Source organism: Asterias rubens, chromosome 2 (genome assembly GCF_902459465.1).
Source record: "Asterias rubens chromosome 2, eAstRub1.3, whole genome shotgun sequence".
Taxonomy (NCBI): Eukaryota; Metazoa; Echinodermata; class Asteroidea; order Forcipulatida; family Asteriidae; genus Asterias; species Asterias rubens.
The window spans coordinates 24,909,971-24,932,306 of record NC_047063.1 but is presented as its reverse complement, the minus strand read 5'-3'; the positions used below and the strand labels follow the sequence as shown (position 1 = coordinate 24,932,306).

The 22,336-nt window shown below is 39.2% G+C and overlaps 1 protein-coding gene across 4 annotated transcripts in view; it reads left to right on the top strand.

Moving 5' to 3' along the window:
- The window catches only part of LOC117307433 (calcium-dependent secretion activator 1-like), a 62,420-nt gene extending 41,137 nt beyond the window's left edge, over positions 1-21,283 (top strand). Inside the window, exons 16-26 of one of the 4 annotated variants that reach the window (XM_033792179.1) lie at positions 531-560; positions 2,876-2,985; positions 7,560-7,583; positions 12,945-13,101; positions 13,741-13,879; positions 16,150-16,305; positions 17,037-17,187; positions 18,185-18,343; positions 19,257-19,364; positions 20,290-20,394; positions 20,923-21,283. In XM_033792179.1, the coding sequence (XP_033648070.1) occupies positions 531-560; positions 2,876-2,985; positions 7,560-7,583; positions 12,945-13,101; positions 13,741-13,879; positions 16,150-16,305; positions 17,037-17,187; positions 18,185-18,343; positions 19,257-19,364; positions 20,290-20,394; positions 20,923-21,099 (1,316 nt within the window). In that variant the 3' untranslated portion in view covers positions 21,100-21,283. The remainder of the gene's footprint in view (positions 1-530; positions 561-2,875; positions 2,986-7,559; positions 7,584-12,944; positions 13,102-13,740; positions 13,880-16,149; positions 16,306-17,036; positions 17,188-18,184; positions 18,344-19,256; positions 19,365-20,289; positions 20,395-20,922) is intronic. The other 3 variants (XM_033792182.1, XM_033792180.1, XM_033792183.1) reach the window with 3 other exon arrangements.
- The last annotated feature ends 1,053 nt before the right edge of the window (positions 21,284-22,336 follow it).

Here is a 22,336-nt window from a genome sequence, read left to right as displayed (position 1 = left end):
AAAATACATGACAAATGTTGTCCTTTTTTGGAGGGTTGGGGGAGGGAAAGGGATTGGGCTTCAAAAAAGAGCACAGGCGGGTGTGTTTGTTTACTTGGCCTTACATAAAAAGAGACGTTGGAAATCTACTAGGAAAAAAAGATGATAAATCAACTGATTCCCCTGAATGAAGTGAGCAATCATGGCTACATGGTTCACTCAATTGTCCAACAAAAGTCAAATATGCTGCATGTATCAACAATTGTATATGTACATTTTGTAAAGTTACAGTCTTTTCGAAAACCAGTGGTTTGACTTCAGCTCCAGCTTAGGCCCCAGTATTAGGCTCTATGCCAGAGCTATAGCTGAAGTGAGCACTGGAGCCCTGGTTTCGAAAAGGCCCTCAGGATACATGTACTTGAAAGACTGTTAATACTTGGATTGATCTTATCCAGCTCACACATCATGTTTCTCTCATTCTTCCTTTCTGTCATAACCATATCTGACCTTGCATGGTTTGACCTTTGATCTTTGACTTATCACATGACCAGAGGATGGTGAGGAGGGGCATGTTCGCAAAGGTGACTTTTGTTGTCTTGGTGTTTCAGTGTATTGGTGTATTGGTGTATTTGTGTATTGGTGTATTTGTGTGTTGGATTATTGTATATTATTATGTGTTGTTACCTTAAGCCTTAGTTCCTAACATCTCTTTTAACCGTTTTGCGCCGGTATAAAAACAAATTGACAGTGACTCGGTTATTGGTTTTTCAGAGTTTTCAGAGTGATTTGTTTTCTAAATGTCCCAATGAAACCATGACCCACTGATGAATGGATTCTGCTGCTCAGAACAAAAACACATTATTCTCCCCTAAATAGAAAGAAGGTTTAAGCATTTTCCTGGCAAATTTGTGCCGACCTGATTACACAAGGGATGCTCAAGGTCGACTATGGCTGTTGCAACTCAATTCAAAATCAAATCTTCTTTGATGTGACTGTGTCGTTGTGTTCTTGAATCAATTAAACAATGCATGTTGTTATGTAAATTTGGTTGCACGTTCAAAGTAATGATTCAGTATGGGTTTACCCTGACACTTTGTTGAGAACATTTCTGCACATAAACATTTGGAAGAATTTTCTTATGAACTAATTTTGAAAAAAATATACTTGATTAACTCCAATACATGTAATGCACTGCAAACTTGGTTAATTTGGCAGTAACAGGATCTAAGCGAAAACCAGCTATTTCACATCCAGGCCTGATACTTCACAGGGGGCAACTGCCTCCATGATTTAAGCCATTGCCTTGGTGCCCTTTGAAATAATCCAGTAGAACAGTAATAGGATCTTAGCGAAAACAAGCTATTGCAACATTTAGGCCTGATACTTCACAGGGGGCAACTGCCTCCATGATTTAAGCCATTGCCTTGGTGCCCTTTGAAATAATCCAGTAGAACAGTAATAGGATCTTAGCGAAAACAAGCTATTGCAACATTTAGGCCTGATACTTCACAGGGGGCAACTGCCTCCATGATTTAAGCCATTGCCTTGGTGCCCTTTGAAATAATCCAGTAGAACAGTAATAGGATCTTAGCGAAAACAAGCTATTGCAACACCCAGGCCTATTACTTCACAGGGGGTAACTGCCTCCATGATTTTAGTCATTGCCTTGGTGCCCTTTGAAATAAGCCAGTAGAATTTTCTTTTTACTTTACTCATTTCGTTGCCCTACACATAAAACAAAACTACCTTTCCCTTTTACAAGGGTGAAGTAAAAGGCCTGACAATGGAAGGCAGATTTATTGTTTAAATTTCCTGATTTAAGACTAAATGTCATTTGTTGTTTCTACTCCCCCCCCCCCCCCCCCCCCGCCCGAAAAGATCTACAACTATGAGACACCTTCATTGAGAGTAATTTGTATCTGATGGTTTGTGTGACAGCGAATTAACTGTTAACAAATTTTGATCAATCCCAAGTAAGAAAAGATGGTGACTTTTTTGATAGCATTTTGTTTCTCTAAATTCCACTTCAAGTTGCACATTTATGTTGGTTCCTGTGTGAGGATAACCACCTACAATCCCTTTACCCATATCTGTACAGTGTACACTGTTTGTTTTAATTACAGTGTTAATGAGTATGTTTTTCTGTTTTTCTTATGGAATGTGCGTATAAAATTTTTTTTTTTTATAAATTTATTGTTGTTCAATTTTTGTCAGTAGTTTGATTGATTTATAGAAATTCAATAAATTTGTTGTTTATTGAATGTAAAATTAAGGAATATATTTTACCAAACAGATACACCCAAGAATAGCATTGATAAACAAATAATGCCTTTGATCCATTGATTGACTGATTTTGATTAGTTTAAAATAAATAAGTGTTGATTGATCAATTTCTGGATGAATTAATTATTGATTGATTGATCAATATATTGATTGTGGCGTGTCATGGTTTAAGAGCGCCAGATTAAAACTCTGGTGTTTCTGATCAGCAGAGTGAGGGTTTGAGTTCCAGTCATGACACCTGTGTCCTTAAGCAAGACTCTTAACCATGATGTTTCGTCCTTTGGATGGGACGTAAAGCTGTTGATTCTGTGACGTGTGTAACGCACATAAAAGAACCCAGTGCACTTGTAAAAGAAAACAAAAGGGGCTTGCCCCGGTGTTCCTGGTTTGATTGGCAGCATGTTGCGCCACAGCACCTTGTAAACCATTGCATGGTGCTATGTAAAAGGAATTAATCTCATAATTCAGTCCCACAAACCTTGCAGGAAAAAACTGTTAGGTTAAAGTGCCTTGGGCGTCACTGAGTGACGGACTTGCGGGCCACTATTATTATTTTTAAAGACATATGGATTGATTGATTGATTGATTGATTGATTGATTGATTGATTAACAGAGAGTCTTAACAGTGAGGGTCTCCCTCCAGAGAAGCGTCTGGAGGATGTTCTCCATCTCGCCGAGCTGTGCATTGATGTCTTGCAACAAAATGAAGAACATCACGCAGAGGTGAGTAAACATCAGGAAACACTAGACGGGACTTACTCCCAGGAACACACTGGTTTACTCTAAGCCCGCTCCATGGCCCAATTTCCTAGCGCTGCTTTAGCACAAAAATAAACTAAGAAAAACAAAGTTGTGCTTATCAGAATAAGCTTACCGACCCAACTCCCATGTCACATGTACAATTTATGGCTGTGTCCTGCTCATTATTGCTAAGCAGGGATTTCTTAAACAGTATTTGCCGCTTAAATTGAGCCCTGGTGTCAATGTTATTATGAGGATAAATCTGAAATGTCTGAGCATCCTTCTATGAAAAATGGATCTAAAGAAAACGGTGTACAGATGGAGGTTTGGGGAGATGGGGGTTGTGGCAATTTGAGATCAGGGCACAATTTCACCGAGCTGCTAAAAACAAAAACTACTGCTAAACAAATTATGCTTGGCAAAAAATAAGCAGGAAACCAGCCACAGATAGTACATTGTGCACATATTACATGGTTGATAACCTTATATTGGTAAACATCATTATTTTTGCCGAGCTACTTTTTGTGCTGGAGCAGCTCTGAAATTGGGCATAGGATGTTAGGAGGTCATTGTCACTTGGGAAAGGATGACAGTTTTATGGATTGTTTGAATTAATCATCAGGGGTCAGTTTCATAGAGCTGCTTAGTAGCCGTATTTGGTGCTTCTTGCACAATTAACATTTTATAGTGCTGCTTACCATAAGCGCACGAAAAGGTATGCTAACCTTTTCAGTGTTTACTGCACAAAAATGAATGACAAACAATACAAATCCACTCAAAGCACAAAATGGCCGCCTAATTTTCTCGCTAACAAACCTGTGAAATATGTTCACACCTTTTCTGCTACAGTAAGCATGAAAATTTGCTTACCGTTAAACAGCGCTATGAATGTGGGCCCTAGTTGCAGACAAAGAAAAGAGTCTAGAGATCCATGCGATAAAAAAAGCAGTACCAAGAGCAATACGCCCAGAGGTTGCTGCTTTTAAGTACTAGTGATCATCTTTGTGGGAAAAAACGAGACGCAAACAAAATGATGAAAGAGGGGGGCTGACTCCCATGCAGTCACGGCACTCTATGCATGCAGTGCAGTTTACATTAATGGTTGGTAAATCAGAAAAAAATTGATTCTTGAAACTATAGAGAGCCAGTAGGTTATGCAAAATGCCTTAATTATGCATGACATGTGCATGCTCATACATACGCATCAGATGGGCAGGTTATTGGCAGGTCACAAGCCTTACCCACAACCCTCCTCCCCCCTTGCATTTGTGGCAATGTATTCCCCCTTCCCCTGGCATTCATCGTTAACAGTGGTTGATTATCAAGTTAGTGGAATGGTACTGAAAGCCGGCCATTGCCATACTTTTTTATTTGTATTTGTTCAATTCATTTGTTTGCTACTATTATCTCCATCTACAAAGAGATGTTTATAAGTGGATTAGCCTTCGGAATCCTGCTGCCCCCAACCCAACCTCTCCATCCCCTACCCTACAACCCCTTCAACACCACTTGTCCCACTTCTACCAAACCTCTAACCGATTCTTTCACCCAATATTCTATCTGCACCTCTCTAAACGCCCATCTAGCCCCAACCCGACCCCTCCTTCCCCTTTGCCTTTTACCTCCCCAAACACACACACACTTGTCCCACTTCTCCCAAACTTCTAACCTGTTCTTTCACCCAAGATTTTATGTAGATCTCTAACTTCCCCCCCCCCTCACTTAACCACCCTTCTTCCCCTTACCCCTTTTACGCCTCCCCAACACATACACTTGCCCCACCTCTCCCAAACCTCTACCCTATCATTTCACCCAAGATGCTACACTTGCCTCTCTTTACCCAACCTAACCCCCACCTCCAGCCCCTTACCCCTTACGCCCCCGCACCCAGTCTGTTTCTGAAATAATAAAAAGAGCCCCAGAAATGTGTTGCCATACCATGGTGGCCTGTCTCTTTATAGAATGTGATTTCAGGCCTGCTTGTTACTTGTTAACTATCCACTATTTGCTCTATTTCTTGCCCTACATACTATGTCATGTATATCATGCTATATACATCTATCACGTACTGTGTACCATTTCCAAATCTATGAAGGGGCCAGACTACTTTTTCCTCATTTTGTTTACATCAATTATTGTTAATGGGACAAAGGATGGATCCCCTCCTCAGTTCTTTTCACCTTCTTCAAGTCTCCGTCTTATCACTATTGCTGACCCCCCCCCCCTCCATGGTCTTCAAACAGTTCCACTCTGCCTCTTCAAGCAGTCATTAGTTTCACAGTTAATGCCCCATGTAGAACCATTTTTCTGTCTTACCCTATGTTGTTAGAAGACCAAAATACATTGTCCTTACTTCATCACCGCCTTTCATTCCCCTCCCCACAATGCTGGCTCTTTTCAACCTCTTTCTCAACCTCTCACCTTGAATCCAGCTCGATCCCTCTCACACCCCCTTTCCAATTGAGATGTCTAAACTTTGATCAAGGCCATGTTGATTCTGGTGGCTGTGGCTGTTGCTAAGGACCTAGCTATGCTTCAATGCATGTCACCATGGGGATCAAGGCGCAGCGCCATAGTTGACAAATCAAACTCGGCCTTACTCTTCAACACAAGCTTCTCCTTTTCTTCTCTGCAGTTCTCACTTGTTCTTGATTTATCGCTGCTCTAACTCTGGAGATCCCAGACCCCTTCCCCCACCATGTAAAATATTCCACAATGTCTCTTTTATACTACTTCTAGAATCTTCACGTCTTCAAAGTCAGATCCCCTGTACTGCTCAAATCTAACATATTGCCCATTCAAACTTCCTTGACTTTAAATACCAGTTCCCTTTTCCCCACAACCCCAATATACTTTTAAATAGATTCCCTGGTTTCTCACTTGTCAGCTTGTCTAATCCCCTTTTCCTTTTCTTAAGCTTCCCTTATTCCTTATCGTCTCCATCTTCTTCCTTATCTCTTTGTCTTTTCTTATTTCCTTGCTGTCTTTCCTTATCCCATTGTCCTTTTCCCTTATTCTCTTTTTCTTTTTTTCTTATTCCTTTGTTCTCTTTCCTTATCTTCTTGTCCTCTTTCCTTATCTATTCGCCATTTTGTTCTTATCCCTTTTTATTCGTCCTTTATTCTCTTCCATTATATCAAACTTATCTTTACTCATTTCTTAATCTTGTCTTTTCTTATCCTCCTCGCCTTCTTCTCTATCCCCTGTCCTCCTTAAAGCCAATAATTAAAGGCAGTGGACACTATTGGTAATGACTCAAAATAATTATTAGCATAAAACCTTACTTGGTAACGAGTAATGGGGAGTTGTTGGTAGTATAAACCATTGTCAGAAATTGCTCCCTTTGAAGTAACATAGCTTTCTAGCAAGAAGTAATTTTCCCTCAAATTTGATTTTTAGACCTCAGAATTAGATTTTGAGGTCTCGAAAAATCAAGCATCTGAAAGCACAGAACTTCTTTTGACAAAAGCAAGGGTGTTTTTTCTTTCATTATTATCTCGCAACTTCAACTACCAATTGAGCTCAAATTTTCAAAGGGTTTGTTATTTTGTGCATATGTTGAGATAAACCAAGTGAGAAGACTGGTCTTTGACAATTAGTGTCCAGTGTCTTTAAGGCTGATCCCAAGCAATGCATCTTGAATCCCAAGGTCATTCAATCTGTTAGATGTGATGTGCATCCACAAAATAAAAACTCAATCATCTGTGACTAAGAATTCTTCAGTCCTGTGATCTTGAATCTCTTGACATTCTCATCTTCGCATTTGCATCTGCAAGAAGTACGAATGTACCTTGAAACATTTCACTACAGCCCGGTCCACACATTTTGACGTCACAAATTTGCAACAAATAGTTCACAACAGTTGAGCTGTCTTTAACTGCTGAACATTCGCTGCGAAAACAGCAAGTCAAAATTCACTTCGCAATCGCATTCGTAGGAAGTATGAGTGAAATGCAATATGCAATGCAGATACCAGTGTTAGAAATTTTGGACTCGATTATTTAGTAATTTTCAACTGGAAATAATGAGCCGCATCTACAAGTAATGATAATTATAATTTTGTATTACTCAGGGCCACATTGACAAAAACAGTCTAATATATTACACACACATACAAACTTGCCCCTCAGGAAATGCTATGGTACTGAACAAGGTTTAAACAAAAAAGCTACAGAAGACCACTTCATGTAAAAAGAAAAAAATAACAAAAAAATGCCAAGCCCAACTGCCACCAAAATAGGGACAAGCTTTGTGACACCTCTACATTAGTTTTCAGTTCCACATCAAGTATAAACCAGCCCCAACCCCAGTCCTGAAGAGCCCTGTATCATAACCCGCCCCTCCTCTCCAGTACCCACCAATTTGACCCCCACCACACCCACTCTCGAACCCTACCCCGTACCCCCCCCCCCCCACTATCAAGCCACTCTTTCATAAGCATTCACATTTATTGTATCCATCGTATTTTGATCCCTTTGTCTTTTGATATATATTTTTTTATCTCCTCCTACCTTCGTCGCCATCACCATTCCATTTTTTCCTCCATCTCGACGCAGCGCGACAAACACAAAGAATCTCAGGTATAATTGTCTTTGCCATCCCAACATTGTTGCTTGTGTGTATAAACAGGCTGTTTTAATCATTTCTTTTAATCAATATTATTTTTTTTTTGAGCTGCTTTGTTTTTCTTGTCTTTTTTTCTAACTTCCCCCAACCTGCGTTCATGTAGCTGGATGAATGTTAACCAGATCATATTTACTTTATTTGTTTATTTAATTATTTTTTATTTTTTTTTACATCAATGACTGTGACAGTGTTTTTTTGTTTTATGCTGTTTGAAGATGTACCACCAATTTCCAGATGTTTGTCCTTTTCGTATATTGGAAGCTTTTCCATATATATCAAACAAATATAAATAAATAAAAATAGTAAGATTTTGGAAATCATTATTGAAGTTTGTAGAACTCAGTTTTTCTTTTGCTGTAAACTGCAAATTTCAAGACATGAATAAAAAAGGGTCATTTTGCTAGTATTGAAACCAATACCAAAGAAAAATCCTTGATTGAAATATTTCCTTCAAGAAACCATTGATTTATCTGAGGCACCTGCTGTGGCTTCTTGCCGGAAACATTCTAAAATCCCTGTGTTAAAAGCTTTGGTTTTTAAAATCAATGGTGATTTTTTTGAGGTAGCGGAAGCTGTTACTATTGGAAACAATGGCATAGTTGGGGTAGGTACATCTTGAAACAGTTATTTCTGTCCATGCCTAACACCACTAACTGTTTTTTTTTTGCATTTTACTCCCGATCATTCGGGCCGTTTCTTTACCTTCATTGTGTCTGACTTTTGTATCTCACTAACACGCAAAATCAAGCAAAATTTTAGCATTTATTTATAATTCTGTGCTTTGATTCATTTCTTTTTACAAATTATTTTTAGTAATTATTTATAATTATTGTGATTACGATGAGGGATTAATAAGTTTACTCGAAGACAAACTTATCCAGTCTTATCTTATCTAGCCTGGATGGCGACCATTAAATTGATGATGGCTATACAAGTGATATAGTGTGTACCATGTCAGTTACTTGTGTATTGACCCAGGCGCGTTGTGTAAAGCGTCAATTATTGACGCTTTACACAACGCACCTACATGTATCCTCATGATGGTTATACAAGTGATATAGTGTGACTATGTCAGTTACTTGTGTATTGGGCTTTACACAACGCGCCTATCCTCATGATGGCTATACAAGTGATATAGTGTGACTATGTCAGTTACTTGTCCATTGGGGCTTTACACAACGCACCTATCCTCATGATGGCTATACAAGTGATATAGTGTGACTATGTCAGTTACTTGTGTATTGGGGCTTTACACAACGCGCCTATCCTATCTGCCATGTTTGTAGTCAAAATGAACACAAGGGAACTGACTCCAAAGATGATTGAAATGGTAGATATGCATTGTGGGGGGGGGGGGGGATGGGCAGGGGGCAAGAAGTCAACACACCAAGTGCAGGTTGATCATGATATCTGTAGGTGAAGTTAAAGAACATTACATATTTTATTGATGGTCGACCTGATGTACAAAATAATTTTGTTGCTGATAACCTTTTAATGATTACATGTATGATTTATCATGTAATGGAAAGTTAGGACAAATTGCTCAACCACCAACTTTGCCTTGAAAAAGGCAAGGTAAGCCAAATGGCCAGAAATACAGAGTTACAAAAGGGTTGCTGGGTGGCTTGTGTGTAATGCGCGAGCCCCTGACCACTGTTGTCCTGGTTCGATATCTGGCCAAGGTCATACATGTACATGTATGTGAGAATTAAATTTAAATTATAACGGTGACGAATAGGAAACAAGAAGAAAGTTGTAGTTTTAGATGTGGGAGGAAAACCCCAAAGGAGGAGTACCCTCACAATCAGGTAGGGACTGTTAACCAATCCACATGCAAGGCTCTGGTCTGAGGTGGGATTCGAACCGGGTAACATGTACAGAGGTGAACCTACCTTTTCATAATAAAGTGTTCCATTCGTGAACAATTACCAATAAAGCTATTTCTATAACTTAAATGTAACCATTTATAAAAAACAATTTAACAGTAAAACAAAACATCTTGCATATTTTTTCTTTGATTATCTTCTTTACCACTCTTTTATCCTCTCTTTATTCCTATTTTGCAGTAGATGTTTTTAACAAGATGGTATATCATTGACTTAGGTAAAGTGCTGTCCAAAAAAGTTACAGGGAAAACAATACAGAAATTGCATCTTGTGCTTTGAAGAAGTGCAGTTGTTCACAAGTATTTTGGCGTGTTTTAGTTTTCTGTGCTCATTAAAGTTGGCCCACCGGTAATCTGTTTTAATATCAGTTGTCATCTTCTCATTGATGAAGATGTTTCTTGTTACTATAAAAGCATTTTTTAAAAAGGGCAGTTGACACTATTGGTAGTTACTTAAAATAATTGTTAGCATAAAAAATTACTTGATAGTATAACACAATGTGAGAAAAGGCTCTCTTTGAAGTAACGTTGTTTTTGAAAAAAGAGCAAACTTCTCACTCAAATATTTTGCATCAAGGGTGTTTTTTCTTCCATGTTCTCTTTGGCAACTTCGATGACCAATTGAGTCTGGGTTCCCACAGAATTTATTTTGTGCATAATGTTGGGATACACCAAGTGAGAATACTGGTCTTTGACAAAGCGTGTTCAATGCCTTTAATCATCATTTGATTGTTTATCAATGCTGTACCATCAATTTTATTCATTTGATTTCTTTTTCTGTCTCTGTTTTTAACTTTTAACAAATTGACTATTATTAATCAGTGTGTTTACTGCAGCAAGAGTGCAACTAATAAATCTAAAAGTCACCTGGGCCCAATTTCATAAACCCTGTATGCTCCAACATCTTGCTGAGCACAGAGAAATCTTGCTCAGAAGAAACCGGTTACCAGCCCTTAATTCCATAAAGTTTGCACTGTTGCAACTGGTGTCCACTCATTTTTTGCTTAACAAAGAACTTTGCTAGGCAGGATTTTCTGCTTATAACAACTTTATGAAATCGGGCCCTTTGCTTTTGCTAAGCAATTGTTAATTTTAGTTGTTCCAACTCGCTCATCATGAGAGCTGCAAATTCTCTCTGATTCTTTAGAAAATTCCTAAAACCTCCCCCAATGTTTCAGTGTTTATATGAACAAAATTTAAAATCTCCCCGATTATGAAAACTCTGTCCCCATTCTGCTGAAAGTAATTTTAGCAGCTCTGCAGCACCCAATGAATAAATTTTGTTACTATGCAGTGTGCATTTGAGGGAATGCGCGGCACTTACATGGAGTTCAAAATCATATCCTTACAACCATTTTGACTCCTAAAATGGCAGACAGTGGACGAACAGTAAAAGCATTTGATGCCAGTACCAGGGGTCAATAGTCCTTTTCTGTTTAATAAAAGGAGACTTTGAAATGTAGGTGACAGCAGACATAAAAGCAGTGGACACTATTAGTAATTACTCAAAATAATTATTATCATAAAACCTCACTTGGTAACGAGTAATGGGGAGAGGTTGATAGTATAAAACATTGTGAGAAACGCTCCTTTTGAAGCGACGTAGTTTTCGAGAAAGAAGTAATTTTTCACAAGTTTGATTTCGAGACCTCAAAATCTAAATCTGAGGCATCTGAAAGTACACAACTTCGTCTGACAAGGGCGTTTTTTTCTTTCATAGTTTTCTCGTAGCTTTGACGACCAATTGAGCTCAAATTTTCACGGATTTGTTGTTTTATGCATGTGTTGAAATACATGTACACCAAATGAAAAGACTGGTTTTTGAAAAATACCAGTAGTGTCAACTGTCTTTAACCAGGTAAATTTCCATTGTTTGCATAGTGTCTGAGCTTGTGCACAATTCTGAGAACATTGGATTTACCTGCTGCCCCCTAGCGTCCCCGTGAGTCGCTCATTAAAAGATGACACTGTAAACAAAACCAGCAGGTCTATTGTTTTTCTTAATATTCTTCTTTTAGTTGTGACCAATATCTGTTTCAATTGATGCTTAAAAATCAAAACTGAAACAGCACTGCTGCACGCCTAACGTTTCGCTACTTTCAGCATCAAAGCTGGCACACAATCGTGTGCAATTTCACCACAAATCACCCATGTTGTCCTTCAGAAGCATTTCTTATGACAGATAGTTTTAATTCTAAGAAGACTTCAGTCTTTGAAGAATGTTTGGTATGAAGAATCCAAGCCACGTTATTATACCTTTCTTGCATATTACAAACTAGCTCAATGCAAATCCTATAAGCTTCTGATCGATGTAACCAGTTTATTTGGAGTGGGCGTGGTTTACAGTTGAACTATGACACACTGTATAAACAGGGTTGGTTATGATCAATGGACGGCAGTACCTCAAATAATGTCTTCATAAAAATCATTTGACCTAATGGCTCAGATTGATAACATTTAATAAATTTTGGGGTACAAACCTCTCCATTGATTTCCTTCTGTTTTTGTTGCAAAATTGTCAAAATCCCTTCAAACATTTTCCTTCTCGCGCACAAGTCTTATTAGTTTGATTATCTTGTCTGATTCTTTAAACAAAAATGTCCCCACGGCTAGGGTTAGGTGTCAAAGTCGTAATTGCTTAGTGTGTCTTGTGCAATAACCTAACAAGCTAACTCTAACAGCAGCACTGGCTTTAACACAGAATCAGATAATCACAATAAGCCTTTTTGAGGTATGGCGGACTTGATAGGAGTGCACTGTTTGGTTGTGGTGTATACACACAAGTTTACCCAAACCTTATAGTGTTGTAGCATTGTGTCCCCCATGAGGTATGGCGGACTTGATAGAAACACTGTTTGGTTTGGGTGTATACACACAAGTTTACCCAAACCTTATAGTGTTGTAGCATTGTGTCCCCCATGAGGTATGGCGGACTTGATAGGAGTGCACTGTTTGGTTTGGGTGTATACACACAAATTTACCCAAACCTTATAGTGTTGTAGCATTGTGTCCCCCATGAGGTATGGCGGACGTGATAGGAGTGCACTGTTTGGTTTGGGTGTATCACGCAAGTTTACCCAAACCTTATAGTGTTGTAGCATTGTGTCCGCCATAACTCAAAAAGGCTTATTGCAAGACGCTTTAATTAGTAACACAAACCAACTTGGCCCAAGTTGAAAATGGCCTCCAAATTAAGTTAATCCAGATCAAGAAAGAGTTAATCTAGATTAAGCCAATCCAAGTTAAGTTAAACCAGATTAACATGTTAGCAAAGTTAAGTTAATTCAGATCTAGCGCCAGGTTAACCCTGCGTTAACCCAGCCATAGAGAGCACTAAAACCAGATCATATACAGACTACTTAAAATAAATCAAGGACTCTTATCAGGACAACTTCTTTACCAATAATTTTCTACTCTCTTTCCACTTAAGGCATTTGCATGGTTCAGTGAACTACTGGTAGAACATGCAGAGATCTTTTGGTCGCTGTTTGCTGTGGATATGGACAGCGCCCTCGAGGTTCAACCCCCTGACACCTGGGACAGCTTCCCTCTGTTTCAGCTGCTCAATGACTACCTTCGTCTGGAAAGTAGGTGCCCTTTTTTGAATTGCGGCTTTCTATAGAGAATTATTGTCAATTTTAAAAGATAATATTTTTGGATTGGTGATAAAGAACATAATTTGTTTTACCCCTACACCGATGTGTATTCAGCACTGTATACTCCCAGATCTCAGGGAAAAGTACTCGGTGAGTCGACAGTGGTTAATACCCATCTGAGTAAAAAGGCTAAAACAAATTATATCATATTCATAACAATACTCTTATTCAGTGTTTTTCTTATTTAGTGTTTTTATCACATTCGAAGGACATCTCAAGTGCTCCTTAAGTTTTCTATGGAGCTGTTTCCGAAATTAAAGACCCATTTATTATGGAGCAGCACCATGTAACGGTTTACAAGATGCTGTGGCGAAATTTGCAATGAATAAATGAATGAGGTCAACTGGGGCGGAGCATGTAGGAGGGGAACAAGACCAAATGGTAGGACAACCAGAAGGGATCAAAGTAAGGGCAAATCATGCGGGTCAGGGGTAACAAAAGTAAACTGCGCTGCTGTTGCTCGGAAGCATGCTGCCCCACGTATGACCAACAATGGACTGAATAAAGTTTGTCTAATAAAGATCTCCCATAAAGGACTCTAGTAACATTGATGTTTTTTTTGTTGCACAGATTTGAACGGTGGACGGTTCCACATGCATCTACAGGACACGTTTGCCCCTCAGGTCATTCGCTATGTAGACTTGATGGAGTCGTCTATTGCGCAATCCATCCACAGAGGCTTCGAAAGAGAGAAATGGGAGCCCAAAGGGTGGGTAAATGCCTGAAACCTCTGACACAGCTAGTATGTTAAAGGCAGTGGACACTATTGGTAATTGTCAAAGACTAGCCTTCACAGTTGGTGTATCTCAACATATGCATAAAATAACTAACCTGTGAAAATTTGAGCTCATCAAAGTTGCGAGATTATAATGAAAGAAGAAAACACTCTTGTCACACGAAGTTGTGTGCGTTTGGATGGTTGATTTCGAGACCTCAAGTTCTAAATCTGAGGTCTCGAAATCAAATTTGAGTAAAAATTACTTCTTTCTCGAAAACTATGGCACTTCAGAGGGAGCCGTCTCTCACAATGTCTTATACTATCAACAGCTCCCCATTACTCATCACCAAGTAGGGTTTTATGCGAATCATTATTTTGAGTAATTACCAATAGTGTCCACTGCCTTTAATTTTCATGCGCTGCATATTATTGTTTAAGTAATAGAGGACTTTTGGGACGCTTGATGGCAGGAGACTTACCAGGTAAAATCCATTGTTATTGGCATGCTCAGGACAACATTACTTACGGAAGTTTTACCGGTAAAGTCTGCTGCCAGCTAGCATTCTGAAGGTCTCCCATTGCAAGATACAAGGAGTTCTGAAATTTACCCGGTAAGTCTGCTGCCAGCTAGCATTCTGAAGGTCTCCCATTGCAAGATACAAGGAGTTCTGAAATTTACCCGGTAAGTCTGCTGCCAGCTAGCATTCTGAAGGTCTCCCATTGCAAGATACAAGGAGTTCTGAAATTTACCCGGTAAGTCTGCTGCCAGCTAGCATTCTGAAGGTCTCCCATTGCAAGATACAAGGAGTTCTGAAATTTACCCGGTAAGTCTGCTGCCAGCTAGCATTCTGAAGGTCTCCCATTGCAAGATACAAGGAGTTCTGAAATTTACCCGGTAAGTCTGCTGCCAGCTAGCATTCTGAAGGTCTCCCATTGCAAGATACAAGGAGTTCTGAAATTTACCCGGTAAGTCTGCTGCCAGCTAGCATTCTGAAGGTCTCCCATTGCAAGATACAAGGAGTTCTGAAATTTACCCGGTAAGTCTGCTGCCAGCTAGCATTCTGAAGGTCTCCCATTGCTAGATACAAGGAGTTCTGAAATTTACCCGGTAAGTCTGCTGCCAGCTAGCATTCTGAAGGTCTCCCATTGCAAGATACAAGGAGTTCTGAAATTTACCCGGTAAGTCTGCTGCCAGCTAGCATTCTGAAGGTCTCCCATTGCAAGATACAAGGAGTTCTGAAATTTACCCGGTAAGTCTGCTGCCAGCTAGCATTCTGAAGGTCTCCCATTGCAAGATACAAGGAGTTCTGAAATTTACCCGGTAAGTCTGCTGCCAGCTAGCATTCTGAAGGTCTCCCATTGCAAGATACAAGGAGTTCTGAAATTTACCCGGTAAGTCTGCTGCCAGCTAGCATTCTGAAGTTCTCCCATTGCTAGATACAAGGAGTTCTGAAATTTACCCGGTAAGTCTGCTGCCAGCTAGCATTCTGAAGGTCTCCCATTGCAAGATACAAGGAGTTCTGAAATTTACCCGGTAAGTCTGCTGCCAGCTAGCATTCTGAAGGTCTCCCATTGCAAGATACAAGGAGTTCTGAAATTTACCCGGTAAGTCTGCTGCCAGCTAGCATTCTGAAGGTCTCCCATTGCAAGATACAAGGAGTTCTGAAATTTACCCGGTAAGTCTGCTGCCAGCTAGCATTCTGAAGTTTTGAAATAGGTTATAGGGACAGTGTCTGTTTGGTAATCACTCGAGAGTGCACTCTTAAAATTGTTGGCGATAAAAACTTTTGTTTAAAAAATGTCACTGAGAAGTACAAGTATTAATGTGGTTATTTGCAATAAGATATTCGTTTTTGTGCCTCAATTTGTTGTTTTTTAGAAGTGTTACCGAAGAACCCTTCTCAGATTGTGTATTCCTATTAGGGATTATTCTTTCTGCTTGGACATATTCGCTCCAGATTAAAGAAAAGACTTGACCACCTTTTGAAACTCCTTACTTGCACATCCCTAGAAATCAAAGGTCTTTAAAAAAAAAAAAAAAAAAAAGGGGAATATTTCTCTTTTTGATACCATTACTTTGGAGGCCACCAGGAGCTTCAAAACATGCAAAACCACTTTTTTGAAATCCTGACTGCAAATGAAAAGCAAAAATGATCTGAAAGAGTCTTGACTATGTCTTGACTATGTCTTGACTATGTCTTGACTATGTCTTGACTATGTCTTGACTATGTCTTTGATGTAATTCTCTTGTACATATAAAGTAATGGGACAGAAACCTCCGAGGACCTATTTTGGAAGCTGGACGCCCTGCAGACGTTCATCCGAGACCTGCACTGGCCCCAGGAGGAGTTTGCCAAGCACCTAGACCACCGTCTCAAGCTCATGGCTGCTGATATGATCGAATCCTGCGTCAATAGGTTGGTGCTTTTCAGCTGGGATCAATTTACTAGAGTTGCTTAAAAGGAAAAGTAGACCATTTGTTTTTGGAACTGTTCTATTGTTTTCATCCTAAATCCAGGCATGCAGCTTTTCAGCTGATCATCTGAGTTACTCTTATTCTTTTTACAACAGTGCAATTTAACTTTCGGCCATTTCCTCTTTTTTTCTGCATTTAAAAAGTTAAAAACATGTATAGATTTAAATAATAAAACTAACCTGTGAAAATTTCATTTCAAAAGGTGGGTTACATGTAGAAGGACTTTTCTAGATTTGTTTTGACACGCATTTATGATCGGCCAAAGAACATGGTGAATTAAGGGCGGAGCTTGAGGAATTAAACTTTGAAATTAGCGGATAATTTTGCCTTTCATTTGCAGTATAAGTTTGTCTGCTCAGAACTATAATGTTGTTATGTCTGGATTTCATAAAACTTTTGTCGGAGCCTCTGGTAAATGAAGTTTCTTGATCAACAGTGGTCTCCAAAGTAATTGTTTGACAAAAAGAAACATCATTGTCAAACAAATTATATATTTTTCACTTTTAAACTTTAATATGAATTTTTTATAATTGCCCTTTGATCACTATAAATGAAATTGCAACAGCACTGAGACAATGAGTTGTCTTTTAGATATTAATTTCTAGATTTTTCAAACAATAGGCGGAATAATCACTCAAGTATTTTTCTTCTTCTACATGTATGTGACTCTAGGACGATGAAAGCATTTGAAGTATGGGTCAAGAAAGGTCGGGTAAACTGTGATTACCGCGTGCCCTCTGAGATGTGCGTCATGATGAACGTATTGACCGATGCCAAGGTCCAATCGTCAAAGCTCTGCCCCGTCTCTAAGGACCAGGAGAATGTAAGTTCAAGTCCACAGAACAACTACCACCAAAATACAAATCTACTCGTTTTCAAAAGACAAATCTGCGATGGTCCTATTGCCCAAATATATTTTTCATGACAAACCCTGGTCAGCCCCAGGAGAAGGGGAGCAACGTGCCCCTGGTGGCAGTTGATTGGGTCGATAACCCAAATCAGTTAAGGCCAAGTAAAAGAAAATACCAGTTGATGTCCGGGTTTTTCCAAAATGAGGAGGATGAGGACCTTTTAAAATTTGTGTTTGTTATTTCTTTCAAAGGTGGCTGCCAAACATTTTAATTCTAACTGACCACCATTCTTCAGTTTAAAGTCACCACCTACTTTATGTAGTTACAAGTTCAGAAAACATTAACAACTTAAATGAGAATACACCTTGCATTTTGGTGTATAATGCATGTAAATTAACCTAGTGCACTTATCAAAAAGAGAAGGGGTTCACCCCGGTGTTCGTGGCTGTGGCTGCTGGATGCGCCGTAGCACCTTGTAAACCCTTTTAAGGTGCTAAATAATTGGAATCAGAATTCATCACTGCAATAATCTATCTTTCTGAAAGTTTGTATATATACTCAGCGCCTTGAGTACCTTGTTTGGTAGATACGTGCGCTATATAAGACTTTGATATTATTATTATTACTATAATTATTGAGAAAATAAAATTAGCTGTTGCAAACAACTTACCAACCAAATGGACCGAGGGTATAAATGCAAAAAAAATAGTTAATGGCCTGACGTTTCGACCCTCGAAGGCTAAATGACAACACAACAAACATGAACAGGTAACTAAGTGAAACATTAGCAGTGAAGTGGAAATACATGAATGGGGTTAGAAAGCATACAGAAAAAAGTAGGGGGTAAACAATGAACAGGGGGACAAAAAGGGGGGTGGGGGTTGAATGCTATAATTATTATTATTGCAAGAAACCCTGATGATTGGAGAGACATTTGTATGATGTGATTTGTATGTAATTTGTTACCAGCATCAGTACCACACCAAGATTGACGATGTCGTTCAGACACAGAGTTCCATACTGATCAATACATTGGTGGCCAAGATGCGTTGCGTCCTAGAGGGCATGCTCTCTAAGCTGGCTCGATACGACGAGGGTACATTCATGGCTTCCATTCTCTCCTTCACGGTAAGTCATCATTGTCATTCGTATGAAAATTATGTGGACTTCTTTTTTAATATTTTATAACACTAAAAACAGTTGGATGTCCTGGCCGAGTGGTAAAGAACATCAAATTCAAGTTCTGGTGGTTTAGTCATCGGATTGTGGGTTCGAATCCCGGTCTTGACACTTGTGTCCTTGAGTAAGATACTTTACTATAATTGCTTCTCTTCACCCAGGGGTATACATGGGTACCTGCGAGGGTAGAGGTTGATATTGTGAATGAAAAGCTTTCGGAGCGCCGCGGCAGCTCGGGGCTGTATACTCCCTATTGGGAGCTGAGAAAGATTAAAGGGATGTTATTGGCCCAATGACCAGGGCACTTGAAAAAGAATGAAACGACAATCAAGTTGGACATTAGAGGCAACAGCTTTATGACATCCACGCACACATTTCATTTGCTGAGATTAATTCTACCTAAAGTGTCTTCCTTGAGAACAGGAACAAATCTGCAGACTTTAAGACTCTGGACACTATTGGTAATTGTCAAAGACCAGTCTTCTCACTTAGTGTATCTCAACATATGCATTAAATAACAAACCAGTGAAATTTTGAGCTCAATCGGTCATCAAAGTTGCGAGATAATAATGGAAGAAAAACAGCCTTGTCACACTAAGTTGTGTACTTTTAAATGCTTGATTTCGAGACCTCAATTCTAAATCTTAGGTCTCAAAATCAATTTCGTTGAAAATTACTTCTTTCTAGAAAACTAAATCTCTTCAGAGGGAGCCGTTTCTCACAATGTTTTATACTATCAACCTCTCCCGTTACTCGTCACCAAGTAAGTTTTTATGCTAATAATTATTTGAGTAATTACCAATAGTGTCCACTGCCTGTAAAAAAAACAAAAAAAACTTATGTTTGTTTTTCGTTTGTACAGAAACCCGGATCGGAGGTGGCTGATGACTATGCTTGCTTTGTCTGTGAGAACCTAGATGAAGTCAGAGAATGTCTACATGATGATGAGTTCATCTATTCGCTATTTGATGTGAGTTAAGGGTCATTAAAAGACCCTGCTTTATTATCTTTTTAAATTGTCTAATCAACTTTGTAACATTTTGGAAACATTTCTAGTGTGAGTTTGTTTGTAGACTAATGATTCTGACTAAAATACAACTGTAATCATACAGTAACTGCCTGGATTGTCCATTTTATTTGGTTCCATTATATGATTGTTTGATTAGATTAGATTAGATTAGATTAGGCCAAATAAATAAAAAAATACCAGTTGATTGTTCGGATTTTTCAAAAGAAGAGGAGGATGAGGGCCTTATTATTTACTATTTACTCTTTTTTTTCAAGATGGCTGCTTAGTATTTCAAATCAAACAGGCCACCAATTCTTCAGTTTGAATCAACCAAAAATTCATTTTATACCTTTATTAGTTGCATGAGGACCTGTGTTAACACTAACACTAACAGGGTCGGATAACACTAAAAAGATTTGCTGGTAGGCATTCACTAATAATTGTTTTATGGAACAGATGGTTACACTTTTTCGAGAGCATGTGTTTGACATTCGGGAAAACCTCCTTGGCCAGTCCTTTTGAAAAGATGGATTTAAAAAAAAAAAAATAAAAAAAATAATAAATAGTAAAAAAAAGGGATGTGGCCCCAAAAAAGGATGTGGTCGGGGACGATCAACTGGTATTTTTTTTATTTGGCCTTAGATTAGATTGTTGTAACACCGGATTCTTCAAAGAGTCTGCAAAAGTTGAGCTGTGAAAACTGGACTTGGAAAGCATACCAGAGTTTGTCGTATTATTAGTAGGAGTCTTGATTGTAGTGATTCTATTGTATTAGTAGGAGTCTTGATTGTAGTGATTCTATTGTATTAGTAGGAGTCTTGATTGTAGTGATTCTATTGTATTAGTAGGAGTCTTGATTGTAGTGATTCTATTGTATTACTTGCAGGCATTTTATACAGCCAACATGAACCTGTTGTGTGACTGGTTGTCAGATAGGATGGACCTTCAGCTGCATGTACATCAACTCAGCACATTGCTACGTGTTACCAATGTAAGTCATCATGATAATAATAACAGTAAGAAATAGTTACCATGTCTACAAATCTCGTTTGAGTGATGGTAGTTCTGAGAAGAACCGTAGGGCTAAACGATTTGGATACACTGTCTGTCATCACTGCTGGAGACTTCGGAAAACAGCTGGATTCCAACTGGGTGTGGGGGTTGTCAAAACTTAAAGTAAACTCAAACGAGATTTATCTACATGGTGTTGCAGCATAAATATTTGTTACTCTGCCACCACGCAAAACATCAAGTCTAAATAATAAAAACATTATGTGAAGCGCCATCTATTTATGACAAGTGGATAAACACACACTAAGTAAACGATATTCTCCATAGGGCTAGATAGCTCAGTTACTAGAGTACTTGTATGCTAATCCAGAGGTCGTTGGTTCGAGTCTCGCTCCAGTAAATATTTCTATGTTCAGACCCATGTTTTTCAAAACTTCCCTCATCAGTTTCCCTTGTGGTTTATAGCTTGATTTTTATATTTTTTGTGATTTCCTTCGGTTTGATGCAGAAAATGTACAAAGATTTTGAGATGCACGGCGTATCCAACCGGAGCCTCAACAGCAAGACGTACGAGGCCGTACGTCACCGGCTGCAAGTGGAGGAAGCCACTGCATCCGTAACCCACGGCAACCTGGCCTTGACCAACGGCAGTACAGAGGATGAGGACGATGATGAGGAAGACTAAAAAGGAGAACGTGGCGAGAAGTCTAGGAGCAAAAACAAACAAAATCATTCTCAACATTCAACAAGGTTTCTTTTAATTTCCCCCATTGAAAGGGTTTGATCATTCATTCTAAGGGCCTTGTCACGGGAGGCAACTTTTACAGGCAACTTGGAGGCAACCAACTGCAGGGCATGCTACATGTACAGGGGTGGATGTCACAAAGAGTTAAGACTAGTTTTATCTCGAGTTAAGATCAGTTACTTGTCCTAACTTACATGTAGGACAAGTTTTTAATATTTCCTTGAACTTGTCCTAAGTTAGGACTAGTCCTAACTCTTTGTGAAAACGTTGAAATGTGAATGTTTTTTCTTCTTGGAGATTGCCTGGAACTGGTTGGCTGTAAATTGTCTCATGTGACATGGGTTATAGAACACTCTGAGAATTATTCACACAGAATGAAAACCCTGGTCAATGTTGGTTGATTCATCTAGCAAGTCTGCATGATTGCATGTTGTGTGTAATTAGCGTCACTCATTGCTTTGGAAGCCCTTGTATATAGAGACCTCTCATAAAAGGCTGGTTTTTTCAAAATGGAGGCTACTGTCCATGATTTCCACCAAGAGGAGACTTTCCATAGTTTGGTCTTCCCATAATGTGGCTTATCGCATAATGTGGGGCTTGCCAAGTGGGACTTTATTGACTTTCCATTTGAGGGAACTTCCTGTAAAGAGGAACTTCCTATATGAGACTTCCCACAGTGGACTTCCCATACTATGGTTCTTCCATAGGGTGGGACTTCCCTCAATGAGAGGCTTCCTATACTGAGGTGACTTCCCATAAAACAATTTGCAACACGCGCTCACAAATAGTAAAACACCGGCTGAAAAAAAAACCAAATACCCGGCTGCCCATCTCCCCTTGCTCTTAGACCCCATTCCACTCTACTCTAGCCCGCATGTATATAGAGGGCGGTATACACAAATCTTGCGTCGTTGATCATGTTTGTTCTCCTGATCACTCTCCTCACCATCGTCCTCATCCTCTGCTGCCGTTGTCAAGGCCAGGGAAAACTCCCAACTGACAATAGATTGTGTACTGTGTATGCTGCCCTTGTGGGCTAAGATGTAGTTGTACTATCCACATATGGGCAGAAACCTTAATCGGGCACTCTGCCTCAATCGGGCGTGATTTTGTTTCAAAGATACATGGCTACACAGACCTATACAACATTAGTTTGATAAATTGGAATCTCAGGGAC